Raw genomic sequence first — 26,019 nt, forward strand, 5'->3', positions numbered from 1 at the left:
CTGCAGTATCTTGACTCCAACAGAATTTCATTGGAAATATCATGAAACAATTTGATTCCAAATGTTCTTCGTCTACATAGCATAAGCGGCGATCGTTATAGAAATCAGTCATATGCTGCAATTCAACAATATTCAAATAATGAAACATGCCTTTTTAGTATGGTCTCCTGAAATAAATACACTCTCCTCTCCTGACTGCTGGGGTCAAACCCCTCAAATAACCTTTGACCTTGGTCTGGTAGGAGACACTGTATGTTGAGAGGGATGAACCGAGGACAGGCAAGGGGATTATTGAAGTGAGGACACTGGTTAAAGGCATCCATAGGAGCAGGAACAAGATGGAAACCACACTGGACAGCTTTACGAGCCCATCCTTGGAGCTGAAACAGAAGGGAAAAATGTTCAGAAGTAGATAGCCAGTGAAACATGTATTAGCAAAAGAAACGTGAGAACTATATGTGGTAGCAAGTACATGTACAAAGGAAGGGTCATCTCGTGGACAACAGAAAAGAAGCGTTATCTCACACAATCACACTTTTGGAAATAATGTTACAACCAAATTTCAATATGACTTTGGGTCAGGAACATGAGAATTTGAAGTACAGGTTTTGCCTGAGTATAAAGTGTTATGAATATACATCGATATAAGGGCAAAACCCATACTCAAAATTACACCCAAAGGTTTATATGTCATTGCATTCATTTGATATACGTTGTATAGGGCTTTGACATATGACAGAGAAAATCAACATACAGACCAAAATGTTCTTGAAAAAGTAATCATTTTGGAAAAAAAAAGTATACCTCAATAGTCTTTGCCCTGGCAAAGTTGACAATACGCATATATAACACTCTATGTTGGTTGCTATTTGACTGCTTTTTACATGTCTACATTAAGCACTACCAGGAAGCAGGATGTGGGTTGATACGAAACCTCCATGGCTTCATGTCAATGTTCTTTGCAAGAAAAGCAGAAATGCAAAATCAGCGGGCAAACAATCATCCAGAAGTTTGAAATTCAAAGTGAAAACTGACAACGGAGAGGGACATGTACGTGAACATACCACTTCTACCAGGAGACTTGGTGTGGATACCAACCACTCCACTTGAAAGCCCCAAGCTTCATCCACACAATAACAGCCATTATAGTTGATATGACACCATTCTACACGGTCTGTCTTCACTGTGTAGTTGTCAAATAGTAAGCTCCTCAATGATGCTGGTTTGAGGACTACATAAGGAAAGATATAACAGGTGGGTGTCAGAGGTAGACTGGGTTGACAGAGGGTGAATGAGAGGGGTTAAGCATGCTAGAGAGGGTTATAAGAAGGGTACATGGAAAGTGGTATGGGGGTAAACGAATGGTATGAGGGCACAAGCAGGGTCACAAAGGATACAATGTAAGGAGCGAGGGGGTACAAAGTGGGAACAACCAGAGCATAATAGGGGTCAAAAGTGAAACAAAGGAAAGTGCAAAGAGGTATGAGAAGAGGTGTTAAAGAGTGCGGAAAAAGAGCAAAGAGGTATGAGAAGAGGTGTTAAAGAGTGCGGAAAAAGAGCAAAGAGGTATGAGAAGAGTTGTTAAAGAGTGCGGAAAAAGTGCAAAGAGGTATGAGAAGAGGTGTTAAAGAGTGCGGAAAAAGAGCATTAGTGATGGTATGACAGGATGTTAGTGCATGTTGACAAAATGTTACAGATGTGACAAAACTGTAAAAACCTACACCGGCTTAATATATTTTGATGATTTGTGATAAACCAAGTGAATGTTAATTAGTACATCTGATATTTTCTATAAGCATCTCTGTGTAGTGTGTCTTCATATGTCTATAATTCTCACCTTCAGGATTTGTCTCTTCAGTATCCTCAGTGTCAAGCCTTGCATCTTGCATCGTATCAACAAAGTTAGACATGATTGCCGTTGCCGGAGAGACTGGGCGTGGCAGGACAGGTAGCAGGAATTGTGGGATATTGGACTGACCAGAGGTCAAAGGTGGTGCAGGGGGGCTGCAGACAGCTACCTCAAACCACTCATTGTGGAAGTTGTTTGTTGCTGAGTGACTGTTGCCATGGTGACTACTGGATGTTGAGCTGTGTCTGGATGGAGATTTTCTGGCCTTATCTGGCAGCAGCAGATAAATGTAAATGATTAATATTACCAGTGGAAGAATATCATCATTACAGTGTGCATGAGGAATTAGGAATATTGCGATATTAAACAAAATAAACAGATATGCTCTTTACTCTTTGTTCATATACTGGAAACGTTACAAACTAAACAGGGATGGCATCAAAAATGTACAGCTTCAATAATTCTGCAGTTCACGAAACAAAGTCAACAAACCTTTAACATGGGTTTCCTCTCTGACCATGTAATACAAGTAAAAACCATTCCAGAACGGGTGATTGGGGTTGCCTGAAGCATGGCATATCAAGCCTTCCGCAGTGACATTCTAAAAGTTACAAGAAATGTATTCGTTAAGAAAATCACAACTCCTCAAGCACGATTAGAAGGATTTTGAGTTCAAAAATCCATAGCCAATTATTGTTTATACTCAGCTTGATGATCGACATGAGTTTCCCAAGTGAGATCTCTTACTGTTCATTCCTTCATGTTCATGCATTGCCTACTAGGTAAACATTCTACACATACAATGTTAGGCATTCGTACCAATCAAGGTGTACTGATAACAAGTCTAGGAGAGGATTTCTTGCTAACCTGAAGTATTTCAACAGCTTCATCTTGTGTTATATCTCCTTGGAGATTAGTTATTAGCCAGTGCACAGCCTCATTGGCTACAAAACAATTGGATGGTAGCTTTCTCTGATCTAAGGGGAGAAACGGTACACCGCTTCTGGAGAAGACAAGGCAAGGAGAAGAGAAGGAAAAATTAAATGTTTGAATGAAAGGCATGTCAATAAAAGGTGGTGTTTCTAGGACATATCTTAATGGTTCTGACAAAAGTCCTAGTACAAACCTTACTTGTGAAACATTTGGGATGTATAAAGTCCCAATACTTCATGAGTCTCTTCAATTCAATTTTTAAAGAGAAACTTACACAAGGCACCTTTTGGTTTCAGTTACCTACGTTTTCATTCTTACCTTTTTACTGCCTTTTTAGTTTTCATGCTAATGAACATTTCAATATTCATGAAGAAAACTCTCACTGATGTGGTCCAGAAAGAAAACCTCAATGTTACACTGGTTTGTGCACAGAAAATGCCCGTTCTATATAGATGTCTGCGCAAGAAGTTTTCTTTTCCTTGATGAAGAACACGTACATGTACACTGCAATAAGCAGGCAATCCTTTCTCCAAAAAAATCTGATCTCACTATGTGAACAGAAAAACCTATGCCCTGAGCCATGTCTTCCCTAGATGACATCACTTCAACAGCGCCCTAAGTTGTCCAGGAAAAGCATGGGCAATTTTAAATGTTTTGTAAATATATTTAAACCAGAAGGAATGTCAAATTGATTTTATACGCTGAAGAAAAGTATAAGGTTGCAGAAAAATTGTATCAAAGAAATATTATTGTGGCTATCCTTTTCTGTAATGCACTGGACTGGCAACTTAAAGGTCCACTGTTCATATCCTGGTGTCACTACAACCTCTTTATAAATACATCTATTGATTCATTCACTAGAGGGAGTTTGGTAGTAGACCCACAGATGGCTAAAAGCTCAACAAAAGGGACTAAACTATGTCAACTATTCCACAGATTGTTGCTTCCCTTACGATAGCAAAACGTGCAGGTTTGTACAACACTCAAGCAGGACAGAAGCCAAAATGACAACCTCAAAGACAGTAATATGAATCAGGTACATGTAGAAGTCATGAGCTAAGAAGCATCTTACTGTTGATCTCCCATGGCCTTAGCAATCTCCCAAAGTGGTGTCAGAAGTGTTAGTTTGCTCCTCTCTTCCCATTCTCCATCCTTCTCTGTCTCACTATCTTCTGTTTCTTCCTTCAGGCTTCTAGGAGGGGTACCCAAGTCAGTAGAGGTTGCCCCAGTGATTTGAGAGGGAGGATTGGATGAGGGATGGGTGCTGGCAGACGGTTGCCTGCTTGGGGTAAGATTTGCCATGGCAGAAATCAGCCCCTGGGATAAAAGATGGTCGAGAAATGGACGCTATAAGAAGCTTTTTAGAGGATGAGGTTAAAATCTTTCAGACTGCTCCATCTAGGAATAGCTGGAACAGAATGTTAAAAAGTTCACATCCACATGCAGAGACAACCCCCTTGTGAGCATTCAGAGCAGGGTATGGTATGGACTAATCTGATTAGACTCTATAACGGCAGTGACATTGCACTCACACGTCCTTTCTCCAGCTTGACACGCGTGGGCATTTGGAACATTACGACACCTTATTCGTGGAAGTACTGCCTACCCATGAGTATTGTGTGACCACAGTAAATGGCTTCTATCTCTGGTTGTCAAATTACACCATGATGAAAGATTCCATGCATTTTGATTTGCTCCCAAAAGGACAGAGTTTCACAAAGACGCTGCTTACCACATTCCACTGTGTCTTTGATTACTTACAGCCATCTTATTTAAGATCCTGTTACATTTTAAAGTTTTGTCAAAGAACTTTTAATGATTTATTACACATCGAGCCATTACATCTTAAAGTGAAGAGTAATCTTGCGGAGTGAAATTTACAGAAAAAACAGAAAGCTTGGATGACATATATTTAATTGCATGTAACTCCAAAATTCACCCGGTTGATTCAAGAAAACATATTCATCAGCCACTAAAGCTTTCATAAGGCAATACCATGTCTTTGTTACTCAAGAGATCGTTAAGACTTGTTTCAGAGGATGGGGCAAGATCAAAAATGAGGGATCTCTCAAAACAAAAGAGAAATCATTTTCCCCCAAAATAAACTTTTAGTACCTAAATGTGGGGGAACTAGGCACCTGAATTCATTGGTACTTGCCCTCAGTGACACTTCTACTCAATGGTATCTCAATTCATGGGCATCTAAACTCACTTGTATTCTGAATTCATTTGCAAATGTATCTACACTCAGCAACACCAATTAATGGTATTAGTACAGAAACTTGATAGTTCCCACAATCATTAGTAGCCAAAGGTCTCTAGTGTCTGAACACGTCAGTATCTAAATTAACAAACAAGAACCTTCACAAAACAGTATCCTAATGTAGTGGTGCACTTGTCTGCTACCTTAACTTTTGGTAGCTGAAGTATTACCCAAACGCATTGGTACATGAACCTACAAGGTACACTATTAGTAAATACATGTTTTGGTACTTGGATGCATTTAGTACTTGTAGTTACTCATCATAAGTACTCAAAGATATATGAATCTTTACTCGTTAGTGACTAACACTCACTGATACTAAAGCTCGTTGATGAATACTAGTAAGCTAGACTAGAAAGCCAAATTGTACTTGAGTTTCCTGGCACTTAAAACCAATGTTACCTAAGCTGTTAAATGTCCTATAGATTAGTACCTTTAGGCTACCATCGCTACTCTTCCTGGAGTGACCATGAGTGGTGACAACAGAGTGCCGACGAAGCTCAGCAGATTTCACAGTTCCAAGATTAATTGAAAAAGAGCCAGCCTAGTATGGATGTTAACAGAGGTCAAAGGTCAGGGTGTTAGTAGAACAGAGTTAAAAGGGTGAGAAGGTTTGTAAAGAGGGAAACCATGTTAACTGCTGAACATTTAACCCAACTACTGTTGGGATGTGAATAGACAACAAGATTAGCAAAATAAAAGGTGCTAGTCAAAGGGTACAGATCTTCTAACAAACCTTTCAGTGTCCAGCAAATAAATTGTAAGTCCCATTAGAAATACTGAGCAGAAGGTTGTAGCATTTAGTTTTGAGGCTTGGTTGATTTGCCTTAGACCATCTGTACCAACTTCAGGTTTGCTTTACAGTTTCTTAAACATTGGCAGTTGTGGGTTATTACAAAACTTCTGAATGTGAAATTTTATCTGTTGTTGCAAAATTACTTCTACCCAATGCTTTCAGCATCTTCAAATTCAGATAATGGTGTTGGAGAAAAAGAACTGAAATTCTATGAAAGAACAGCTATAAATTTGAGACTAAAAAGTCATTTGTGGGATATTTACAATTATGTACAATCTCAAAAAATATGTTTGATTAGTAAGCAACACAAATAAGCATTTCAATAGAATATGTGGTAGTACTCTGAATATTTCTGACAATTCTATGTCGAAAGAAAATTGTCAGTTGAATAGTAATCATAACCCAGCACTCCACAACAGTCTGTAACAGGTGGTTTGGCTATTTAAGTGCTTTAAAACTGAATCAAGGTTTAGTTTAATTTTGTGCACAGAAGGTTTTGGCAGTTTTCGAGTTGTGGAAATTGCATTGAAAACCTGTATGTCAAAATTTCTCTAGTAATGTCAATTATTTGAGAAGTTTTCCTGGTAATCTCAACCTGGTTATGGGATGAAGAGTTACAGATATTTAAAACAAATGTAAGATAGTTAAGATGTGGGTTTTTTACAACTGAATACCTTGGTCCTTCTGCCTCCACTGTGATGTCTACGCAGCCTGTTCAATGTCTCCAAGAACTTGATGAATCCTTCATGTAGTTGACAGGCTTCCTCTGCACCCACCATCTCAGGGAAGATGTCCAAGTCAGCGGCAGGGTCTTCCAGGACACGCTTCTTCTTAGAGCAAAGAGCTGGTAGAAGGAGAAACCTGCTTCGCCACAACTTCAGTGACTAAAATATGAAGAAAAAACAGTCTCACTAAAGGGTATAGATCAAATCTCTTTTCCAATGTTTATAAATAGAGCACTCAGATGTAAGCTTTTGGAGGGTCACGTTGTAGCTTCTCTGAGTGAGCATTCTTTATAGTTCTCACCAGCTGTTGAAAGATATGAGTATGCAATGCCAATAACAAGTCTGAGAGGCAAAGGCAAGTCTACCAGCCATCGTAAGAGTTAGACAGAGAGCCAACTAACCTGCTGTTGGGGAAAAGTCGGGATGTCACACGTTAGCCTGACAACATGTAAACCTCATCTAACCTGCCCACCTGCAAACCTGCCAATATTTACAATACACCTTCTGGGACGTTTCAGATTGCCATTTGTGGCAATAGAAAGTACAGTTCATGAACTAACCTCTATGGGGCCAAAGTCTACTCCCTTTGAAGACACGTAGTTATCCAGATAGTTCCAATTAAAGTTTTCCAGCATGTATGGTTGGAAACTAACACTGGATGGTTGATAGCTGGAGTTGTGAGCAGACCATAACTGGTAGGTGTAGTACACCGGATGTGAAATATTCAGATGTCTGCAAACATGGGCAAGGAAGAAATCCAAATTTTACAGAAAAATGTTCACAGCTAGACTCACTATTGCTACTGTAATCTGCTTGAAGTAATAGACCTAACAGTCCCAAATCCTCTGATTTCAATATGATTTTACATACACCATAGGGAGTTAAGGTTAATTAAATAGAGTTACAAGAGATGCAACTCTTAACCCTTTCCAATTTATTTTGAATGGTTTACGATGGACAAGCACTGAGCATACAGTGCTTATTAATATACGTTGGGTAAGGGCAAAAACCGTTATATATATAACATTCATGATATGATCACAGTAAACACTGTAACTTTCTCTTTCCCTATGTGAATTTTGTCGATGAACGGACATTAGTCAGTGATTATTTCTCTCTTTTGACTTAAAATGTTTGATTTGAAACCCTCTCCTCATTACTGAGAGATGAGGAACTATCAACTACAAGATCCTACCATCTTTCCTCTTTGCCTATTAATACTGAACACAATCAGCATTATATATTCTATAGGAGAGGAGTTAGTCTTTGTCTAGCTTGCTGTATCATTAGCTTGTATTGTCAGGTGTCGCCTTACCTGGGTTTGTACACAGTGACTGAGATAGCTCTTTGGTGAAGATGAAGTACCAACTTGTGAAAAATACGACCAATGCTGAGAACATACTCATGCTGGAAGGAAAAAAATAACCAGTGTACATACAGGTTACTGGAATACAGACTGTAGTCACAGAAAGAACTGCCAAATCGTTAATGAGGAAACAGTGATGATGGAATAAGAAATAACTACTTCAAGAAAAGCACAAGATGGTGGAAAGTAGACAACTCAGTCATAAATAAACAAATCAAACATTTGAAAAATAATTGCAAATATAATTTTAAAACCTCACACATTATTCTCCGTCCCTCCATCCCCAACAAATGTAACCATGATAGAAAAGAAAAGTGGAATGCGTTAAAGTAAAATCCCAAGAAATATTCGTGGTTTATATTGTTCAATAGAAACTCTAACATTTTGCTAATTTAAAGAATGGAAAAAAATACACTGAGCTGACACCTAATGGATAGCTCTCCCATAAATACTCCACAGACTTCTATAAAACATTCTACTTGAAACAAGCATCACAAAAATATAAAAACTGACCTTGTTTGGATCTGTGACAAGGATGTCCTTACTTCGTCGACCTTGAACAATGGATAAAATGGACTTTGGAACCACAACCATTTGAAATCCCTGTATGACAAGAAAAATGACAAGAAAAATCATTTCTCTTTGAATTTTGACAATTAGTCTTTGAGAGCAACTATTCACTGGCTGCCAACATATACTTCAAATGTATCCCAATTCAAATCTGGGCCAAGAAACGTATTAGTATTTTTGCAATCATCAAACTTAGCTGTTTGCAAGCATTGAATCCAGCTTTGTTTGGGGGGCAGGCTACCAACCTGCATCAGTCGCTGTGAGATGATTTCTTGGAAGATTCCCTCTCCTGTTCGTTTCTGTCCACCTGTTACATCATCATGGTCATCAGCAAGGAGCTCATAGTTATTCTCCATAAACTGTTTCTCAACAGTCACACTGTCTGGATAGAAGTCGGTGGTGATAGGAAAACAAGCAGTGGCTGTCAATGACTTCCAGTCCATTCCTAGAAAAAAATATAAATTTATTTCATTTATTCGATAATTTGACAAAAATGCAAACTCAAACACTCCAAAAAGGAACACTTTTGAAGTTAGCAAAAGCACAAAAAACTTGTTGATGTGAGGACATTGAAAAGATTTTGTATTTCTATATATGTACATGTACATTAAATATTCAAAAGTTATTCTTTTATTGTTAAGCAACATACCTGTTTTAATAAACGGTGACCATTCCTGTTCCCCAGTTAGACCCCACACTCCACTGGTGCTTCGCCTCAATGTCCTGAAGGAGTCACTTGTTGGACTGGTTCTCACCACACCACCATCATAACGAGCACCTGTCATTAACAGACCACACCACCATCAAAACAAACAACTGTCACTAACTGACCACACCACCGTCACAACGAGCACCTGTCATTAACAGACCACATCAACATCATAACGAGCACCTATCATAAACAAAAGAATGCTTATACCTTAACATCAGTTGAAAACTACTTCTGGCGATTGGATGACAATGGACTCATTTACTGAAGTGCAACACAATATTACGCTGCTATTACCATGCATTAACCATTGAGATTCAACAATTATATGTTTGCTTGAAGATTACGTTCCATATGCACATACCACTCAAGGGTTCTGACTAAAGTTTTGCTAGAAAGCCACATGATGACAGGTACATGTAGGATGATTGACAGTGAACGAACTAGGCTTGTGTACCTGCATCTGGTAAGTTGCTATTCTGCCGGTGCATTAAAGGTGGTCTTGATGCTGTGTTGTGATGAGTTGGGTTACCAGACCCTGATCCATCACTCCCAAGACTAGACGCACTGCTGGACTTCAGCATGCCATTAGCAGGGGGTGGGGCCAATCTAAGAGGGGAGGGGCTTGGCCTAGAGGGGGAGGGTATTAATCTTGGAGGTGGGCTGAGCTGTCTAGGAGAGGCTGGATGATTCACTGGTGCTGAGATGGATTCTGACAAGCCTACAGGAGTGCCGGAGGGAAGTGTGTTTGTGTCTGCTTCACTCATGGTCCATCGACGGTGATGGGGCTGCATGGTCTCTCCTGAAGGACCTGTCAAGAAAATAGCTCACTGCTATAAAATTGATGAAATCTTCCTGTTAACACTGTAAGTTCAAACACTGTAAGTTCAAACTCAGAACAAAAAGGCACAACATTGGATCTAAGAACAAAAGAGTCCTATCCAAGTAACATTACAAGGCTCTTAGGAATAAGCTCTAGGGAAAGCAGTGAGCTTTAACCCCTTTGAGCCGGGAGATGGGAGATGACAAATGCCGCGGCTTAGTGGGAGGATTAGTGCATACGGCACATACATTCTATTCATCATGCACCTGCCGTTTCAATGTGGGCCTGCTGCTAGATAGGGCTCTGCATACTGAGCATACCACAGTCTAGCAGTCACGGTAAAAAAAAATCCCGCCGTGAAGGGGTTAAACAATGTGTCATGGGGAACCTCTTATCAACATTTACATCACTCTGATAAAACACTGAACACAAACAATGAGATTGAGTACCTGGCGGAAATGAGTGAGTCCATCTCCGTCTGTTTGATGTCAGTCGTACGGCCATGTTGGATGGAGCAAATGGATTGATCAGAGTGCGATAAACAAATTGATGATGTGGACTGGTGGATACACGGTCATGTACAGCATTAGCACTACCAACGATCGCATCACTGAAGTTTACCAAAGTACTGTTGGTTCGTTCTTCAGTGAAATGTGCATCACCAAAACTGCGACTGACGGCAGCTAAAAAGGAATCAATCAGCAATTTTAATCAAGATTTCATTCAGTCAGCATGAGAAAGTCATAGATATAAATACCCCAAAAATTTTACCTAATTGAAAAATACACTCACTTGCTTGCAACAGCCTGGCAGCTGCTGTTACAGAAACAGAGGGAGTAACTAAGTTTGATTTCTCTGGAATCGGAATAGCTGTAGATGATGATGACTGTGATACTATGTGATTGTTGTGGGAATCAGCAGGTTCAGTGTTAAAGGTCACAATGCTGGTGAACTTTGTGTCTTTGACCTTCTTGCTGGCTTGAATCAGACCTTCCTCCTAAAATGCGACAATAAGAAAAGAAAGATGGGTAAACAAAGAAATGGAGGCATAACCAACATCAATAACCAACATAACCAACATCAATAACCAACATAACCAACATCAATAACCAACATAACCAACATCAATAACCAACATAACCAACATCAATAACCAACATAACCAACATCAATAACCAACATAACCAACATCAATAACAACCAACATAACCAACATCAATAACAACCAACATAACCAACATCAATAACAACCAACATAACCAACATCAATAACAACCAACATAACCAACATCAATAACAACCAACATAACCAACATCAATAACAACCAACATAACCAACATCAATAACAACCAACATAACCAACATCAATAACAACCAACATAACCAACATCAAGAACAACCAACATAACCAACATCAAGAACAACCAACATAACCAACATCAATAACAACCAACATAACCAACATCAATAACAACCAACATAACCAACATCAAGAACAACCAACATAACCAACATCAAGAACAACCAACATAACCAACATCAATAACAACCAACATAACCAACATCAATAACAACCAACATAACCAACATCAATAACAACCAACATAACCAACATCAATAACAACCAACATAACCAACATCAAGAACAACCAACATAACCAACATCAAGAACAACCAACATAACCAACATCAATAACAACCAACATAAACAACATCAATAACAACCAACATAACCAACATCAATAACAACCAACATAACCAACATCAATAACAACCAACATAACCAACATCAAGAACAACCAACATAAACAACATCAATAACAACCAACATAACCAACATCAATACTATACAAACAAATTATTTTTCACACAAAAACTGGACATATTCCCACAACAAATTAAGTTTGGCAATCAGTCAAAAAAACCAAAAAACGAATGGGCATCCCCAAAATGAAATGCATCCACCATCGTTTGGATGTGTGCAAGAGTTTTGTCCAGTAAGCTTGCCCCTAAGCAGACTCGCCCAAGTGCTTTGTACCCAAATGACCTTGCTTTGAAATACCAAACTGGTTCATTGCCAAACAGACTTTGACTGTGATGAATACACACTAAGGAAGACGACAGCATCAACAGCAGTTCTTGCAAGGAGTCATGACTGTCAATCAAACTGTTTCAACTGATCACTTACCTTGGCTTTTGGCTTCTTGACAGTGCTGTGAGTTGACTTGGATGGTCTTATGGAAAATGGGGTTCTGTGTAATATCATAGAAATCAATCAAAATAGAACTCAACTCTGCTAAAAAACGAACTAAACTCTAATGTAAAAGAATTAAACTCTAATACAAAAGAACTAAACTCTAATAGAAAAGAACTAAACTCTAATTAAAGCGACAATCAATCTCTTTTGCCTCACTTAGCAACTTAAACTTTGGCTTTACTTGACGGTGGGAATTTATCAGAATTGGAACCAGGTTGGAATATTCTCCTCTAGTTTTAGATCCAAAAGATTCAGTAAGGTGTACTGCCATTGGGGTTACATTTTAAGTATCATATATTTCACACAGAGTTGTGCTGCAGAAGTCACCTACATATGGCCATCTAGTGTAAGGCATCTGAAATGCAGAAATACAAGTAATAGAGGGAATAAGGAACGAGTCAAAGATTATGAATGAGCAAACAATAGATCTGATTTTATCTCAAAAAATCAAAGAAGGTAATACATCATCTGTCCTGAATTTCCAGACTTGGGGAATAGATTGGGCTTTTGTTTTAACCTTGGTTTTGGCGAGGCATAGCTTGGGGCTTTGAAGACTTCAGCATCATACTCCTCAAAGATGTAATCTTCGTCCTGATGTGATGTCTTGAAGTGGCCCATACTCTTCCCTTCAGGCAGAGGGGGTAGATGAGGCATTGTACAGGGGATATAGGCAGCAGACTCCTGATTGAGAAGGAACACTTCAGACAGTGAAGTGGAAGTCACCTGTTCTGATGAGACTCAACAACTGTCTACATAGGAATATAACCAGTTGCAACTCAGATGACCACCTGTTCAAAGTGGGAATGTCACCTGCTTTCATTGTGGAGACCACAATGATCCCATTGGGAATACAAAGTTTTCCAACTGCCAATATCACTTATTCTCATTAGGAAGTAACTAAAAATACTGAGTTGGTGAAAGCTCAATCCAAGGACCAGCACTGTTCTGAGTTTATTGATGTTTTATAGGTATAATCTAAATAAATATTACAGTTTCTTAACTACATAAAAACTCCAGCAAGCTATGAGCATCAAGGTTTGTATACAACATGCATGACATGACCCAAGACATCCAAGCCAATGTTGCAATAATTTACATCTGAATGACAGCAGTCCTGACAGATAGGTCTTTGAGAGTAAAGACTTGGGCTAAATACTGCCCTCCCTGTTATCCATTTAAAGTTTGGACATGATAATCTGCACTGGCTACAGTTGCCCATTAGCCACCTGTTTTTACACCAACCTTCCTCTCTGCTAATTTAATCCGGGGTGTGAAGCTAGAGTAGATGTGACATTTTTCCCGCTGACTTTTAGCCGTGTAGAAGCTATAACTCAACCAATGCGGAATGTTGTAGTCATGCGTGGATGGATGATCGCTGGTACTATGAAACTGATAACATGTAAATTGAAAGAAAAACATCACATTCACAGATTAAACCCTTATCCTGGTATCAGCAATCGGAAGTTTTAAATAAAAAAAACTGCTTTTGTCTGAAACAAAATAAGCTTATGCTGTTTTATGGATTGTGAAATGAGCTTGTGGGATCCTCATGTTAGGCATGAAGAGTGCATCTCTGTATTAAAATGATGCAATTAGATTGTGGTAGATTCTAAAAAACAACAGGTACATTGTACTTGGCAAAAATGCCTACAGATGGAATTCGGGTTAAAGAAAATAGCTTTCACCAAAGATCTGAATAAAACATTCAAAACAAAATGGATGACAGGCTAACAAAGAAAAGTACTGAATCTCACCCGAAGAAGGGGTACAGCATGCAAAGGCTGCTCGGCCATACAAATCAAGTCACTACCAATACCTGTCAGGGAAAGGGAGATACAGTGGTGGACAAATGGGTTGAGGGAAGGGGAGAGAAATATCAGCAACTAGCACAGGGAATTATGCAAGAACTAAACTACTGTATCTAAATCAATACACAGGTTTCAGGGAATAGGGATGCAGTTTACTTGTACAAGTTACAAGCAAAATCAAATAATTGAACATACTGAGGAGAATGCGTAAGGGTACCCCTCCAATGCAGAATCCCCGCCCCCTCTCCCTCACATCACACCTGCTCATTCCATTTGTCCACAACACTACACAATACTAATTATCCAATGACCAGTATTACTGTCCTATGCCAGGTGACATCACAAATATTCCTAAAGATTCTGCACCCCAAATATCACAAGACACGGCCAGTTATCACCGTGGATGTACATTTGGAAAAACATCAGATTGGTGGTCCAACTGCAGAAACAGTACATGGTTTGTGAAACACTTGTAAGCCTCTCTTCATGGATGAGGTCTAGATTTTGTTTTTGGTTTCTTGTAAGGTATGCCTGACACAAGCTTTGCTTTCAATGTTTTGCACCATCAAGTGGCCTATTATCTCATACACAGTTAGCACTCACATACACACATTTTGCCATGAAGAGGAAATACATGTAATTGAAACTGAACTTGACAATTGAAATTTTCTGTACAATAACACGATACATGACTCAGTTAACAGGAGTAGAGGAATGGCCTTTCCATACATGGTGAAGAGAGGGCGCTTTGCTGAATAGCATACCGATGTCCATTATAGCCAACACCTACATGTATGTTGGTGCATACATGCCACAGATTTATTACCATGTAACACAATCCACATTTCGTTATTAAACGTACAGGGTGTGCTATTTCATGAGCACACAGTAGAAATGATATTCAGTGTCGGCAAAGCCTCTCTCTGTCACCAATGAGGGCGCACTTGTGCACAGACATCATTAAAATATGAACAGCCATGCCTTGAAAGTTCAACACAACAGTAATAAAGCTAATAAAACCTGCCAGTGATTGTACAGTTACAATCTTTCGAACTGCTTTGGCCCTTTACCATTATCAATCATTCGTTGTTTGGTAATCTTGTAGAGTTCCCGGTCCACGTCAAAGACACCAGCTCCAGGAGTGACAATCACTACCACCTGACCGGTACGGTCAAAGTTGCGGTTGATGTAATGCTTGTCAAAAACTGAGCAAGAAATAAAAGACATGAAAGCGTAAACACTTTCAAATTCTTTGCCTTGGTAGCATCACTAGATCAAAGCCTTGAAGGTTTGGAAAGAATGACAAGGCCACATAAACAACTTGAAAATTCAGGCTTAGGTTTGAAAAGAGAGTCCAAAGACAAAGCCTGAAACAGCCTAAGGCTAACAAAATTGACAGACTGGATCCTGAAGTTAAACGCAATGAATACAATAAACAGTCCTTCAATACCTTCAATGGAACCAACAGGGTCTTAGAAACTTGGAATCCTAGAGAAGTAGAGCCAGAGTGCTTATAACATCGAAAGGCTTGTGATTAAGAATCTCATTATCCTTAAAGAAAGCCATGGTTTCAATGACAGTCTTCTGGTACCCACTGGCCACAGAAATCCTTTAGGCCTCAGAGTCCAAAAAAATCCTAGAGTACGAGAGTAGTACAGCTAGGGCCCTTTATATCCAAAGGCTTACACTCAAGTTAAAACTATGTTTTAAAACAGTCCCTGAGAGCCTTTTAACCTAAACGATGAATAATGCCCATAAGAATGAGCTAATGAATCTTGATTGCCATTTACTTTGCATTTGGCTCTAGGCAACAACTACAACAACAACTGTTTATTGCATTACTGAAACACAACTGAGGCTACTTTAAAAGCTCCACTCTATCAACTGGCTGAATTTTCAAAAGCTTCATACATTCCAATTAATGGTGACCAAACTTATTTCTAACAAATATTCTTAAAATTCAAATTTCATTAGTATAACTAAAAATTAAGACAAATACGGATTCAAACATGTTTTTTTCTTTCTGTTTTCTTTTAAAGCTCTTTGGGTAGGTTCCTCTCAGATCAACCTATGTTTTCTTCAATATTTTCCTCTAAACTAACACTAACCATTTAGTGTTAGATTCAATGCTTCCAGAAAGTTTCCTTCAGCAGCATTGGAAATGTAACCATCTGGTAGCTGGCATCCTGCACCCTGGGAACCTGCCAAAACAAACAAACAATGCAAGCATGAGTTCCTCATTCATACTTCAAAACATCCGTTTATTCCATAAGGACAAATTTGCATACAATCCTTCCGGTCTTATGAATTGTTGCAAATCAACCAACCTTGTTTGAGAATTATACTTATTTAATTTTAAGGAGATATGTGGTGTGATAAATAAAAATGAGTCATTTGTTGACCTGGACCAATTTGTTGAATTTTGTTCCTTTGAAACTGTATACAATGTTGACTTCATTTCTATGAAACTCAAAACCTTGGAAAAAAACCTTGGACCAACAGTAGAGGAAGTTCAAATAAAACTTTGACAAACAACTCATTTTGCTGATCGCATAACTTGTATTCTTCTAATTACAGTGTGCTCTGAAATAAAAGGTAGTTTACCAGAGTGTTACAGAGTAGAGCTACAAGCATAAATCCTACAGAGTAACACTTTGAGTTTGTTTTGTCAAGTAGAGCTACAAGCATAGATCCTACAGAGTAACACTTTGAATTTGTTTTGTCAAGTAGAGCTACAAGCATAGATCCTACAGTGTAACACTTTGAATTTGTTTTGTAATGGGAGAATATTAAATGCAGTCAAAAACAAAGACAATGTATCACAGATGCACTTCCATGTACGTCTGTTTTCGGACTCAACTTTACCTTGTATGAAGCGGTTTTGGAGTTGTTGCCCATACTGGATGCAGTGAGATTTTAGTGTCACAAGCAATGGTGTCCAATCATCGCGTCGTTCATTTTGAACGATTACTCTGAAAATTCCACAGAGCAAAAAATTGTACAAAAAACTACCATGTCCTACAAGAAAAAATGTCAAACAACCATCGGCATCTACCTCTATCTGGAACTTTCCATGACATTGCCGAAAAACATTCACCCCAGCCTTCAAAGTCTGTCTAAATACATGTAGGACAATAGTTGTCAGGATAACTCTACAACAAACTTTAGCACCAAACTTATTCATACCCTTTATAAATGTTAGGTTTTGGGAGTTTTTCTACAGAATGACTGGTGGACATATAATATGTGGGACATCGCTGAACCCTTTCAGCTGTCAGGTATAAATGACTAATGGCTTTGGTTTTGGGCCGAGTTGGAGATTTTCTTCAGACTGCTTGACATTTTCCTGCGGAACCTGTGTATTGCTCACTCTTCATAATTCCTTCTAGTTTTATGAGATAGCCAGGCCCACTTGCTGAGAAACAACCCCACAACATGATGCTCCCACCTCCAAACTTCACGGTCGGTACAGTGTTCTTTGAGTTGAATACTTCATCTATCTTGCGCAAAATGAGGGAAACATCCCTATGGCCAAACAGCCCCATTTTCATCTTGTCTGACCATAGAACTGACAACCAGAAACTTTGATCCTTTTCTCGGCACCCTTATCTCGGGCAATTAACAAGCTTTTCCATGCCTGTGCGTGAGGAGAGGGGTCTTTCCTGGATGATGCCCATGTAGCCCTTCCTTATGCAGTGTGCTGCGCACTATCTGCGCTAATTGGTACCCATCTCACCCAAGTTGTCCTGAAGTGCCTTGATTGTTGTTCTGGGAATGGAAAGGGCCTCACTGCACACTTTCCTAACCAGACGAGGAGACACCTTCGGCTTCGGTCCAGGCCGATGTTTCTCACAATAGTAAACTTCTTATACAGTGGTAATTGGTACTCTGACATGTCTGAAGAGCTTGGAAATGGCTTTATACATGTAGCTTTATAGTTTTCCCCATATTCACAACAACCGAGGAAGACTCCACGATTGCACTTTAATTTATACTCTAGAAGCAGAGTACTTACAATTACATTCCACAAATCAATTGCAAATGATGAAATTCTTAACATATTCCTCAAGGACATATGTATTGTTGTATATACATGCACATGTATTCAAAACAACATGCAGAATCTTAGGAATGTCTGGAGCAGGTGCATTTTGGAGCAATGTGGCTGAACACCTTGACATGCAGAAGGGTATGAATAATTCTGAGCATGTCAGGATTTAAACAATGTAGCATTCTCTTTGTTATGCAAATGAGGTGAAATGAAAGCCTTTAGTCATGTATACCTCACAGCTAAAAGTATTCAACTATGCCCCAAATATTATGTGCCCACCTTCCTTTAGAAAAACACAAAAAAGTAAAATTTATAAGGGGCATGAATAAATTTGTTGGTAACTGTATACCTCTTACCTTGACTCTGAAAGGTACATGTAAGCATTTCAAGCAACTTAGGTAAAAGTGGATCTCAACGCTTTTATTCACATATTGGACTTTATAAAAATGCTATACATGAATGAATCATATTGATATCAAGTCACACATTAAAATCCCTATAAAAAGTTACTGCCAATTCAAGATGAAATGAAAATGAGACAAACTGTTCATCCACTTGTAGGTTTTGCCTTAAATTTGCCCCAAATGAAATTTTAACCAAAATATTTGAGTATGTTTCCTTTATTTCCCAAGGACCTCAACACAATCTTCGGTTGAGTTGGAAACTTCCACAACCCTTAACTCCTAAGACAACAAAACTTGAGCAATGTTAAGTTTCTTTCAAAGTTTAAAGAAGTTTCTGGATAATTCTCTCCAGAAAGCTTGCACAGCCACAATTGAAACGTAGCAAAAATGGTGAGGGCCTGTCAAGACTTGCAGAAGAACTTCATGGGAGACACTGAGGAGCTACCGGTATAAAGGTTATCTATGTGTACTTTCCCTCACAGCAATAATATCCATCTTAAGTAATACAGCTCCTGTAATGTGTCATGTAATTCCTTCCCTGAGGGAAGTTAGAATCTGGAATGGGGTGATAGAAGAAAAAAGATAGGCACAAGGTAGAAGATTACTTCTGTCAGCTTACAATAGGTGGGTAAGATTAAAAAACAAACAGGAAACATCACTACGAACATTAATGTTGCATCCATAATTTGAACTGACTGAAATAAAATGTTTTGACTCAGAATATCTTGCAATGCAGAAAAGAAGGAAAAGTGAAAAATTTTGGAATTTTTTGTTTGTTTACTTTCCATCATGTTCCTGGTTTGAATTCAAACCTAAACTCTGAAGACATTCAAAGCATGAAGTTTTCTCACTGCTAGAAGCCCCAACAATGAGAAGTAAATCAACTGCACATTCTTGGTACACATGTACAGTACTTCAAGCCAATGACCAAAATATCCTGGAGCCTTTCCAATCTTTTCCCTATGATTCATTTTTCTCTAGGCACTATGGAAAATAAAGACAGCAGGAAAGATTTGTCCTTGATAAAAAGTTCACAAAGAGCAGGAAGATTTTCTGCAGGGTAGGGTTTTCTTTTGCAGGATACCCAAAGGAACAGAAGTCACATTGGCGGGAGGCTGAAAAATGTTGGAACTCTTCTTTCCCTTAATTCCCGTCAGGTATCCATGTTATCACTTTACCTGTAGAAGTCCTCGTAGATTCTTCCTTTGTAGTCAACGTGTAAACATTCTCTCATGCCTTCTGGAAACTGGTCTGAAAAAATAGAAAAAGAAATCTTTCAACCCAACCCTTCAAGAGGCATCTTAGGGCAAAAGAAACATGAGATTAAACCTTTGCTCCATTCTTTGATCATAATGCAGATTTCTTTTAAGCCAGAAACACATACCGGTACATGTCCATGTACCTGAAAACGCTAATCTTACATTTTGAAGTAAAAGTCCTTACTACACCTGTAAAAAAAGGTTATGTTCTTAGACCTTACCCATGATGAAATGCATACTAATTTAGACTACATGTAGATTTGAAAGAGGTTGTTGTCTATGTTTCTTAAGCATAGACTCTGAAACGATATTGGAATACAAACTGAATAAAGTTTACCATACATGTATAAAAATAATTAATACAGGGTGAACACAATTACATATTCACTTGTACAGGACCTCACTCTGTAGCTGTGAGGACAACACACTTGTTGGAACACAGACGTTGTGGGGACCCAAAATGTTATGAGCACACAACAACATGTAGATGTTGACTTTCCTAACAGGCATTGCCGCCTCAGTACACACATGATCACGCGCTATTCTAACTCAACACACTGCACTAAAAGCAAAATGCACAACTGCAAAATTTACTGCAAATTCAAAGGTGGCGCATTTGAGCACATTGGCCCCTATAGGTCTCTCTCAAATGACATCGCCTCTTACAGGTTACCATTCGCATCAGCATTTTTTACATACGTAGAATTCACGGCGGAAGAAAATCAAAAGACGGGAACAAGGACACTAAAATATGGGCCAAGGAACTAATTTGAAACAACATCTATTTATAAATTTAAACCAGCAAGGCAGTAACTTAACCCTAAACCCCCCAAATCCTCTAAAATCCTTTTCTGTCAAGTGGAGGACTTTGGAGGATTCAGGGTGTATGGCATACGTGAAGGTCCCGGATCAGACCTGTTGTTTGTGCTTGGTCAAGCAGTTATTCAGCCCGATTTTTCTTTTGAATCAACTACACTGCTCAAGAATGCCATTTGCACTGTCTCAACATAATGACAGGAATTGCTGGAGGATTTTAGAGGATTCGGGCAGTTAGGCAGACCTGCAAATGACGTTTTAGAGGATTTGGGCTGAATGGAATTTTTTCAGGCTGAAAATCAGAGGATTTTGGAGGATTCAGGATGTAAAAGGCCCCAGAGGTTAAGGTTAAAGCAAATTAAATCTAGTGGGTTTTTTTGCAACTTAAACTTCTCATGCAAAAACAGCCTGAATTTGGACAAGCAAAAGCATAAAAGCAAACATATTTACATTAGCACAGCCAAGCGCAATTATACAAAGAAAATTAGCAACCCGGCCAAAACATGTTAATGCACAAGAAGGCAAATTACATTCAGCCGAGCATAATCACCGTACGGAGCCAACACAAGAAAGAGAAAAATAAGGCCCCGCCCAGTCAGCACCATGTCTAAAGGAGCACAGTCATCGGGCCAAGCACCTCCACAACCAGCACCAGAACAGCCCAGCTCAGACCTACCTGTTGTTTCAAATTAGTTCCTTGGCCCATATTTTAGTGTCCTTGTTCCTGTCTTTTTGATTTTCTTCTGTCGTGAATTCTCTGTACGTAACATATGTCACACTGTTTGTTGCCATGGATTGACCAATCAGAATTGAGAATTCAAGTTTGCCTGAAGATAAATTACCATGTACAGCACAACACTCAATGAAGTTTGTTGAGATTTGAAGCAAATGTAGTATACATACTGAATCTTAACGCTGCTGTAATGTAACGGACACGTGTTCCCCATTTTTGATGCCACTGAAGGCTGGACCGAATGTGAATACAAGTTACTCAAAACAGGCAACTCAAAACAAAAGTAAAATCTTTCTAGGGAATGAATACTTCTTATGAATGAAACTTACCAAATGTATCAGCATAATAATAGATCCGTGAGAAGAGAAAAATGGTGACCTCATTGAAGGTATTTCTTTCTTTCCAGTAGTTGAAGAGCTCAGCAACGAAGCCATTGACAGACTTCTCCCAAAGCAGATCACCTGTATATAGAACACACCAAATCATTAGGTCCAAGAAAAGACTGCTTCCAATTACATGGCATCTGAAAACAAGTTAGGGGGGTAGGAATTTTATAGTTTTAACCAGTTTTAACCAGTGTTAACTGGTTAAAAAGAACAGTATGTATAAGACAGAACAGGTGACAGTTGTTTCAAATAAAATTGACAGCGCTTTAAAGGGCACGAGTTAATGTTTTCTTTGTTTTTCCCGCTTTCACATTTCCCTAAAATTGTCCCCACCCCCCCAAAAAAAAACCAATTTAAGGTTGCACAGTCAGAATACATGACGGGTACCCGAATGTGCAGGGGAAAAAAAGGAAGGAAAACTTTTTTTGCCATATTGGTTTGCATCTAAGAATAACCCAGGAACCAAGTACCGTACTGAATTACATGAAAAAAAGGGTACTCAGAGATTATATGTAAATAAACATAACACCAACGTTTAATAACAAAAGGAAAACTTTTAATAACAAAAAGAAAACATACTTGTGAATTGCTCATTAAACCTGCTTACTCCATCTTACAAAGAAATGATAATCCTTTGGATATAAACATGAAAGCTGTTTTAGCATTTTATGTTTCCTGGCTTATATTTTAAATGTTCGCAATGAAAACATACTAAACCCATTCTTTTTCTTTGCCTTAAGAGTTAAAATGATTTCTTCAGGTGATTACAGGTATGATTTAGAATCCGTTCCTGATAATATCAGTCAGGTAGTCAGGCATCTGGTTCTGAACAGGTAACAATAAAACTGATAACATGAATATACATGTACATGTATGGCACTCCTGAGCCCAGGAATGACAGGAGTACATGTACTGTACGATTAGTAAGAGCATACAAGTAACTCTTAGTTGTACTGAGTACTCAGTTCTCTCAGTCGTACTGAGTACTCAGTTCTCTCTGTCGTACTGAGTACTCAGTTCTCTCAGTCGTACTGAGCACTCAGTTCTCTCAGTCGTACTGAGCACTCAGTTCTCTCAGTCGTACTGAGTACTCAGTTCTCTCAGTCGTACTGAGCACTCAGTTCTCTCAGTCGTACTGAGCTCTCAGTTCTCTCAGTCGTACTGAGCACTCAGTTCTCTCAGTCGTACTGAGCACTCAGTTCTCTCAGTCGTACTGAGTACTCAATACTCTCAGTCGTACTGAGCACTCAGTTCTCTCAGTCGTACTGAGCACTCAGTTCTCTCAGTCGTACTGAGGACTCACTACTCTCAGTCGTACTGAGCACTCAGTTCTCTCAGTCGTACTGAGCACTCAGTTCTCTCAGTCGTACTGAGTACTCAGTTCTCTCAGTCGTACTGAGGACTCAGTTCTCTCAGTCGTACTGAGGACTCACTACTCTCAGTCGTACTGAGCTCTCAGTTCTCTCAGTCGTACTGAGCACTCAGTTCTCTCAGTCGTACTGAGCACTCAGTTCTCTCAGTCGTACTGAGCACTCAGTTCTCTCAGTCGTACTGAGTACTCAGTTCTCTCTGTCGTACTGAGCACTCAATACTCTCAGTCGTACTGAGCACTCAGTTCTCTCAGTCGTACTGAGTACTCAGTTCTCTCAGTCGTACTGAGTACTCAATACTCTCAGTCGTACTGAGTACTCAGTTCTCTCAGTCGTACTGAGTACTCAATACTCTCAGTCGTACTGAGTACTCAGTTCTCTCAGTCGTACTGAGTACTCAGTTCTCTCAGTCGTACTGAGTACTCAGTTCTCTCAGTCATACTGAGCACTCAGTTCTCTCAGTCGTACTGAGTACTCAGTTCTCTCTGTCGTACTGAGCACTCAGTTCTCTCTGTCGTACTGAGCACTCAGTTCTCTCAGTCGTACTGAGCACTCAGTTCTCTCAGTCGTACTGAGCACTCAGTTCTCTCAGTCGTACTGAGTACTCAATACTCTCAGTCGTACTGAGCACTCAGTTCTCTCAGTCGTACTGAGCACTCAGTTCTCTCAGTCGTACTGAGCACTCAGTTCTCTCAGTCGTACTGAGCACTCAGTTCTCTCAGTCGTACTGAGGACTCAGTTCTCTCAGTCGTACTGAGCACTCAGTTCTCTCAGTCGTACTGAGGACTCACTACTCTCAGTCGTACTGAGCACTCAGTTCTCTCAGTCGTACTGAGCACTCAGTTCTCTCAGTCGTACTGAGTGCTCAGTTCTCTCAGTCGTACTGAGCACTCAGTTCTCTCAGTCCTACTGAGTATTCAGGACTCTCAGTCGTACTGAGTATTCAGGACTCTCAGTCGTACTGAGGACTCAGTTCTCTCAGTCGTACTGAGGACTCAGTTCTCTCAGTCGTACTGAGGACTCAGTTCTCTCAGTCGTACCGAGTACTGTGTAATCCACACGCAACATTCTCCAGTACCCATGAGTATGGAACACAGCCAAATATATCAAATCCTGTCTATAAGTCAACCACGGGGATGTATTGGTCTGCTATGCTGGGGATGTTTTATTCCTCCATAGCTGGGGTTATCAAAGATGACATACCTGTACCAATATACACTGTATTTGTAATTGTAATAACTGTTTTGCCTGTGGACTACCAAAATATTACTGCTGGATAAAGATCATAAGAAGTGATCATTTTACATAGCAGTGTTTTTGTTCCATTGTACATGTATTTCATAGTGTGTTACAAAACAGCATTTTCAAAAGCCTCCCACAATGGCCCTATGACATTTAAGATCCATAGCAATTCCTCTTGAATGTGCTCACGTCTGTTTCATCTACCAAGGTTTTTTCTACCTGAAGCTCATAGTCTTCAATACTCCAGGTGCATTTTATGTACAGTAAATGTTAACTTCAAGATAGACAGTAGTGATGTGTGGGTTAACTCAAATGACAAGGTATCAAGATATTCTGGGGAAACCAGACATAAAAACCTCTTTAACCACTTCCTGTTGGGGACTCCGGGATCGGAGACTATGGATTATATGGGTGGCCGGAGTCTCCGAACTCGGACAAAGGAAACAGAGCCTTGTAACAAAAGACCGTACTCCGAACAAAAGACCAGGCTGCTGGGCATTACTGACATTTTTTACTCTCAAAAGTGGTGATAATCCAGCCTTGTTTTGAAACCGTATACCAGGGTTTGGGGCACCGGGGACAAAAGCGCTCCACCGAAGCAGCAATGAGCCACACAGCACAGCTGCACGCTAATCTGGCCCCTATTGAAAAGAGGTTAGCAGTGCACTAAGCCAGGTTCGTGAACAAAAGACAGTTATACAACACCGTACAATCTGGGCTCTGTTTACAAGGCTGCTGACCTGGCTGAAATACTCGGGTGTCAATGAAGGTCACCTGTCAACTTAGAGTAGTGCCTAAAGATTACTTGGTGCGGCTACAAATGACGGTTAAATGAAATGATGAATTTTTGAAGGATTTTGAAAACAGAAAAAATGATAGTCATGCCGGCCCAGCATCATCAACATTGAGAAATACCCCAGCATGAAGTGGTTATCACTAATGAACAGATTTAAACGAAATTTTGCAGTTCTCTAAGGGACTGAAGCATGAAACTGAAATTTGAAAAAAACATGTATTACTCTTTAATCATCTTTACATTATTTGATTAAAATGTGCAGCATTTTTCAAAGCACAAATCTACCATGATGGATACATAATATACAGTAGTCTTAAGACACCTCCCCAGGGGATGTAGAATCTTTTCATTTGCTGCAGTGTTTGTCTAATATCAGGAATTCTGACAAGGCCTTTCAGACTTAATACATCTACTACACAGACTTTCATTTTCAAACAAAATTTGACAAGCAGAAGCAACATACTTCGAGTTTGTTTTCAAATCCTGAACTTTGGCCAGAGACAGAAGAAAGATATTCTGAACAATCAATCAAGTTACAAGTATTTCTGCTATCTCAGTTTTTCTGATTTGCTGCAATCTCAACCAATAGGATAAGGTACCCATGCATGTATCTTCCTAGCATTTCAACTTTTCTATGTGGTAGGTAAGACCATAGAGGAATGGGAACATTTAACATCCTTGTACTCAGCTGATATATTTTCATATCTTTATTTATTTTTCATTTCTGAAATATATTGGGGGTCCATTTTTTCCTATCTCTATCACATCTGATAATTTAGTGCAAATACCTGCCAAACAAATAATAATAGTTTGAAAACAATTCCGGTGATATATCCACACCTCTTTGAGCTTGTTAAGGAGT

The 26,019-nt window shown here is 39.3% G+C and overlaps 1 protein-coding gene across 3 annotated transcripts in view; it reads right to left on the reverse strand.

The window, feature by feature from the left end:
• Positions 1-26,019, reverse strand: part of LOC110985433 (GATOR1 complex protein DEPDC5-like) — a 33,954-nt gene that overhangs the window by 1,988 nt on the left and 5,947 nt on the right. The window contains exons 6-30 of one of the 3 annotated variants that reach the window (XM_022246451.2): positions 21,693-21,824; positions 19,734-19,806; positions 16,966-17,072; positions 16,209-16,301; positions 15,171-15,305; positions 14,047-14,108; positions 13,535-13,681; positions 12,810-12,973; positions 12,224-12,287; positions 10,827-11,031; positions 10,484-10,717; positions 9,669-10,022; positions 9,152-9,280; positions 8,748-8,947; positions 8,446-8,535; positions 7,882-7,973; positions 7,127-7,298; positions 6,516-6,725; positions 5,479-5,589; positions 3,855-4,099; positions 2,717-2,852; positions 2,342-2,450; positions 1,838-2,119; positions 1,065-1,231; positions 151-380 (exon numbers count right to left, since the gene is read on the reverse strand). In XM_022246451.2, the coding sequence (XP_022102143.2) occupies positions 151-380; positions 1,065-1,231; positions 1,838-2,119; positions 2,342-2,450; positions 2,717-2,852; positions 3,855-4,099; positions 5,479-5,589; positions 6,516-6,725; positions 7,127-7,298; positions 7,882-7,973; positions 8,446-8,535; positions 8,748-8,947; positions 9,152-9,280; positions 9,669-10,022; positions 10,484-10,717; positions 10,827-11,031; positions 12,224-12,287; positions 12,810-12,973; positions 13,535-13,681; positions 14,047-14,108; positions 15,171-15,305; positions 16,209-16,301; positions 16,966-17,072; positions 19,734-19,806; positions 21,693-21,824 (3,943 nt within the window). Of the gene's footprint in view, positions 1-150; positions 381-1,064; positions 1,232-1,837; positions 2,120-2,341; positions 2,451-2,716; positions 2,853-3,854; positions 4,100-5,478; positions 5,590-6,515; positions 6,726-7,126; positions 7,299-7,881; positions 7,974-8,445; positions 8,536-8,747; positions 8,948-9,151; positions 9,281-9,668; positions 10,023-10,483; positions 10,718-10,826; positions 11,032-12,223; positions 12,288-12,809; positions 12,974-13,534; positions 13,682-14,046; positions 14,109-15,170; positions 15,306-16,208; positions 16,302-16,965; positions 17,073-19,733; positions 19,807-21,692; positions 21,825-26,019 lie in introns of those variants that run through there. The other 2 variants (XM_022246452.2, XM_087140893.1) reach the window with 2 other exon arrangements.

Source organism: Acanthaster planci, linkage group LG09, assembly GCF_054643075.1.
Source record: "Acanthaster planci isolate LZ-2023a linkage group LG09, COTS_SCS, whole genome shotgun sequence".
In the NCBI taxonomy this organism is placed as follows: domain Eukaryota; kingdom Metazoa; phylum Echinodermata; class Asteroidea; order Valvatida; family Acanthasteridae; genus Acanthaster; species Acanthaster planci.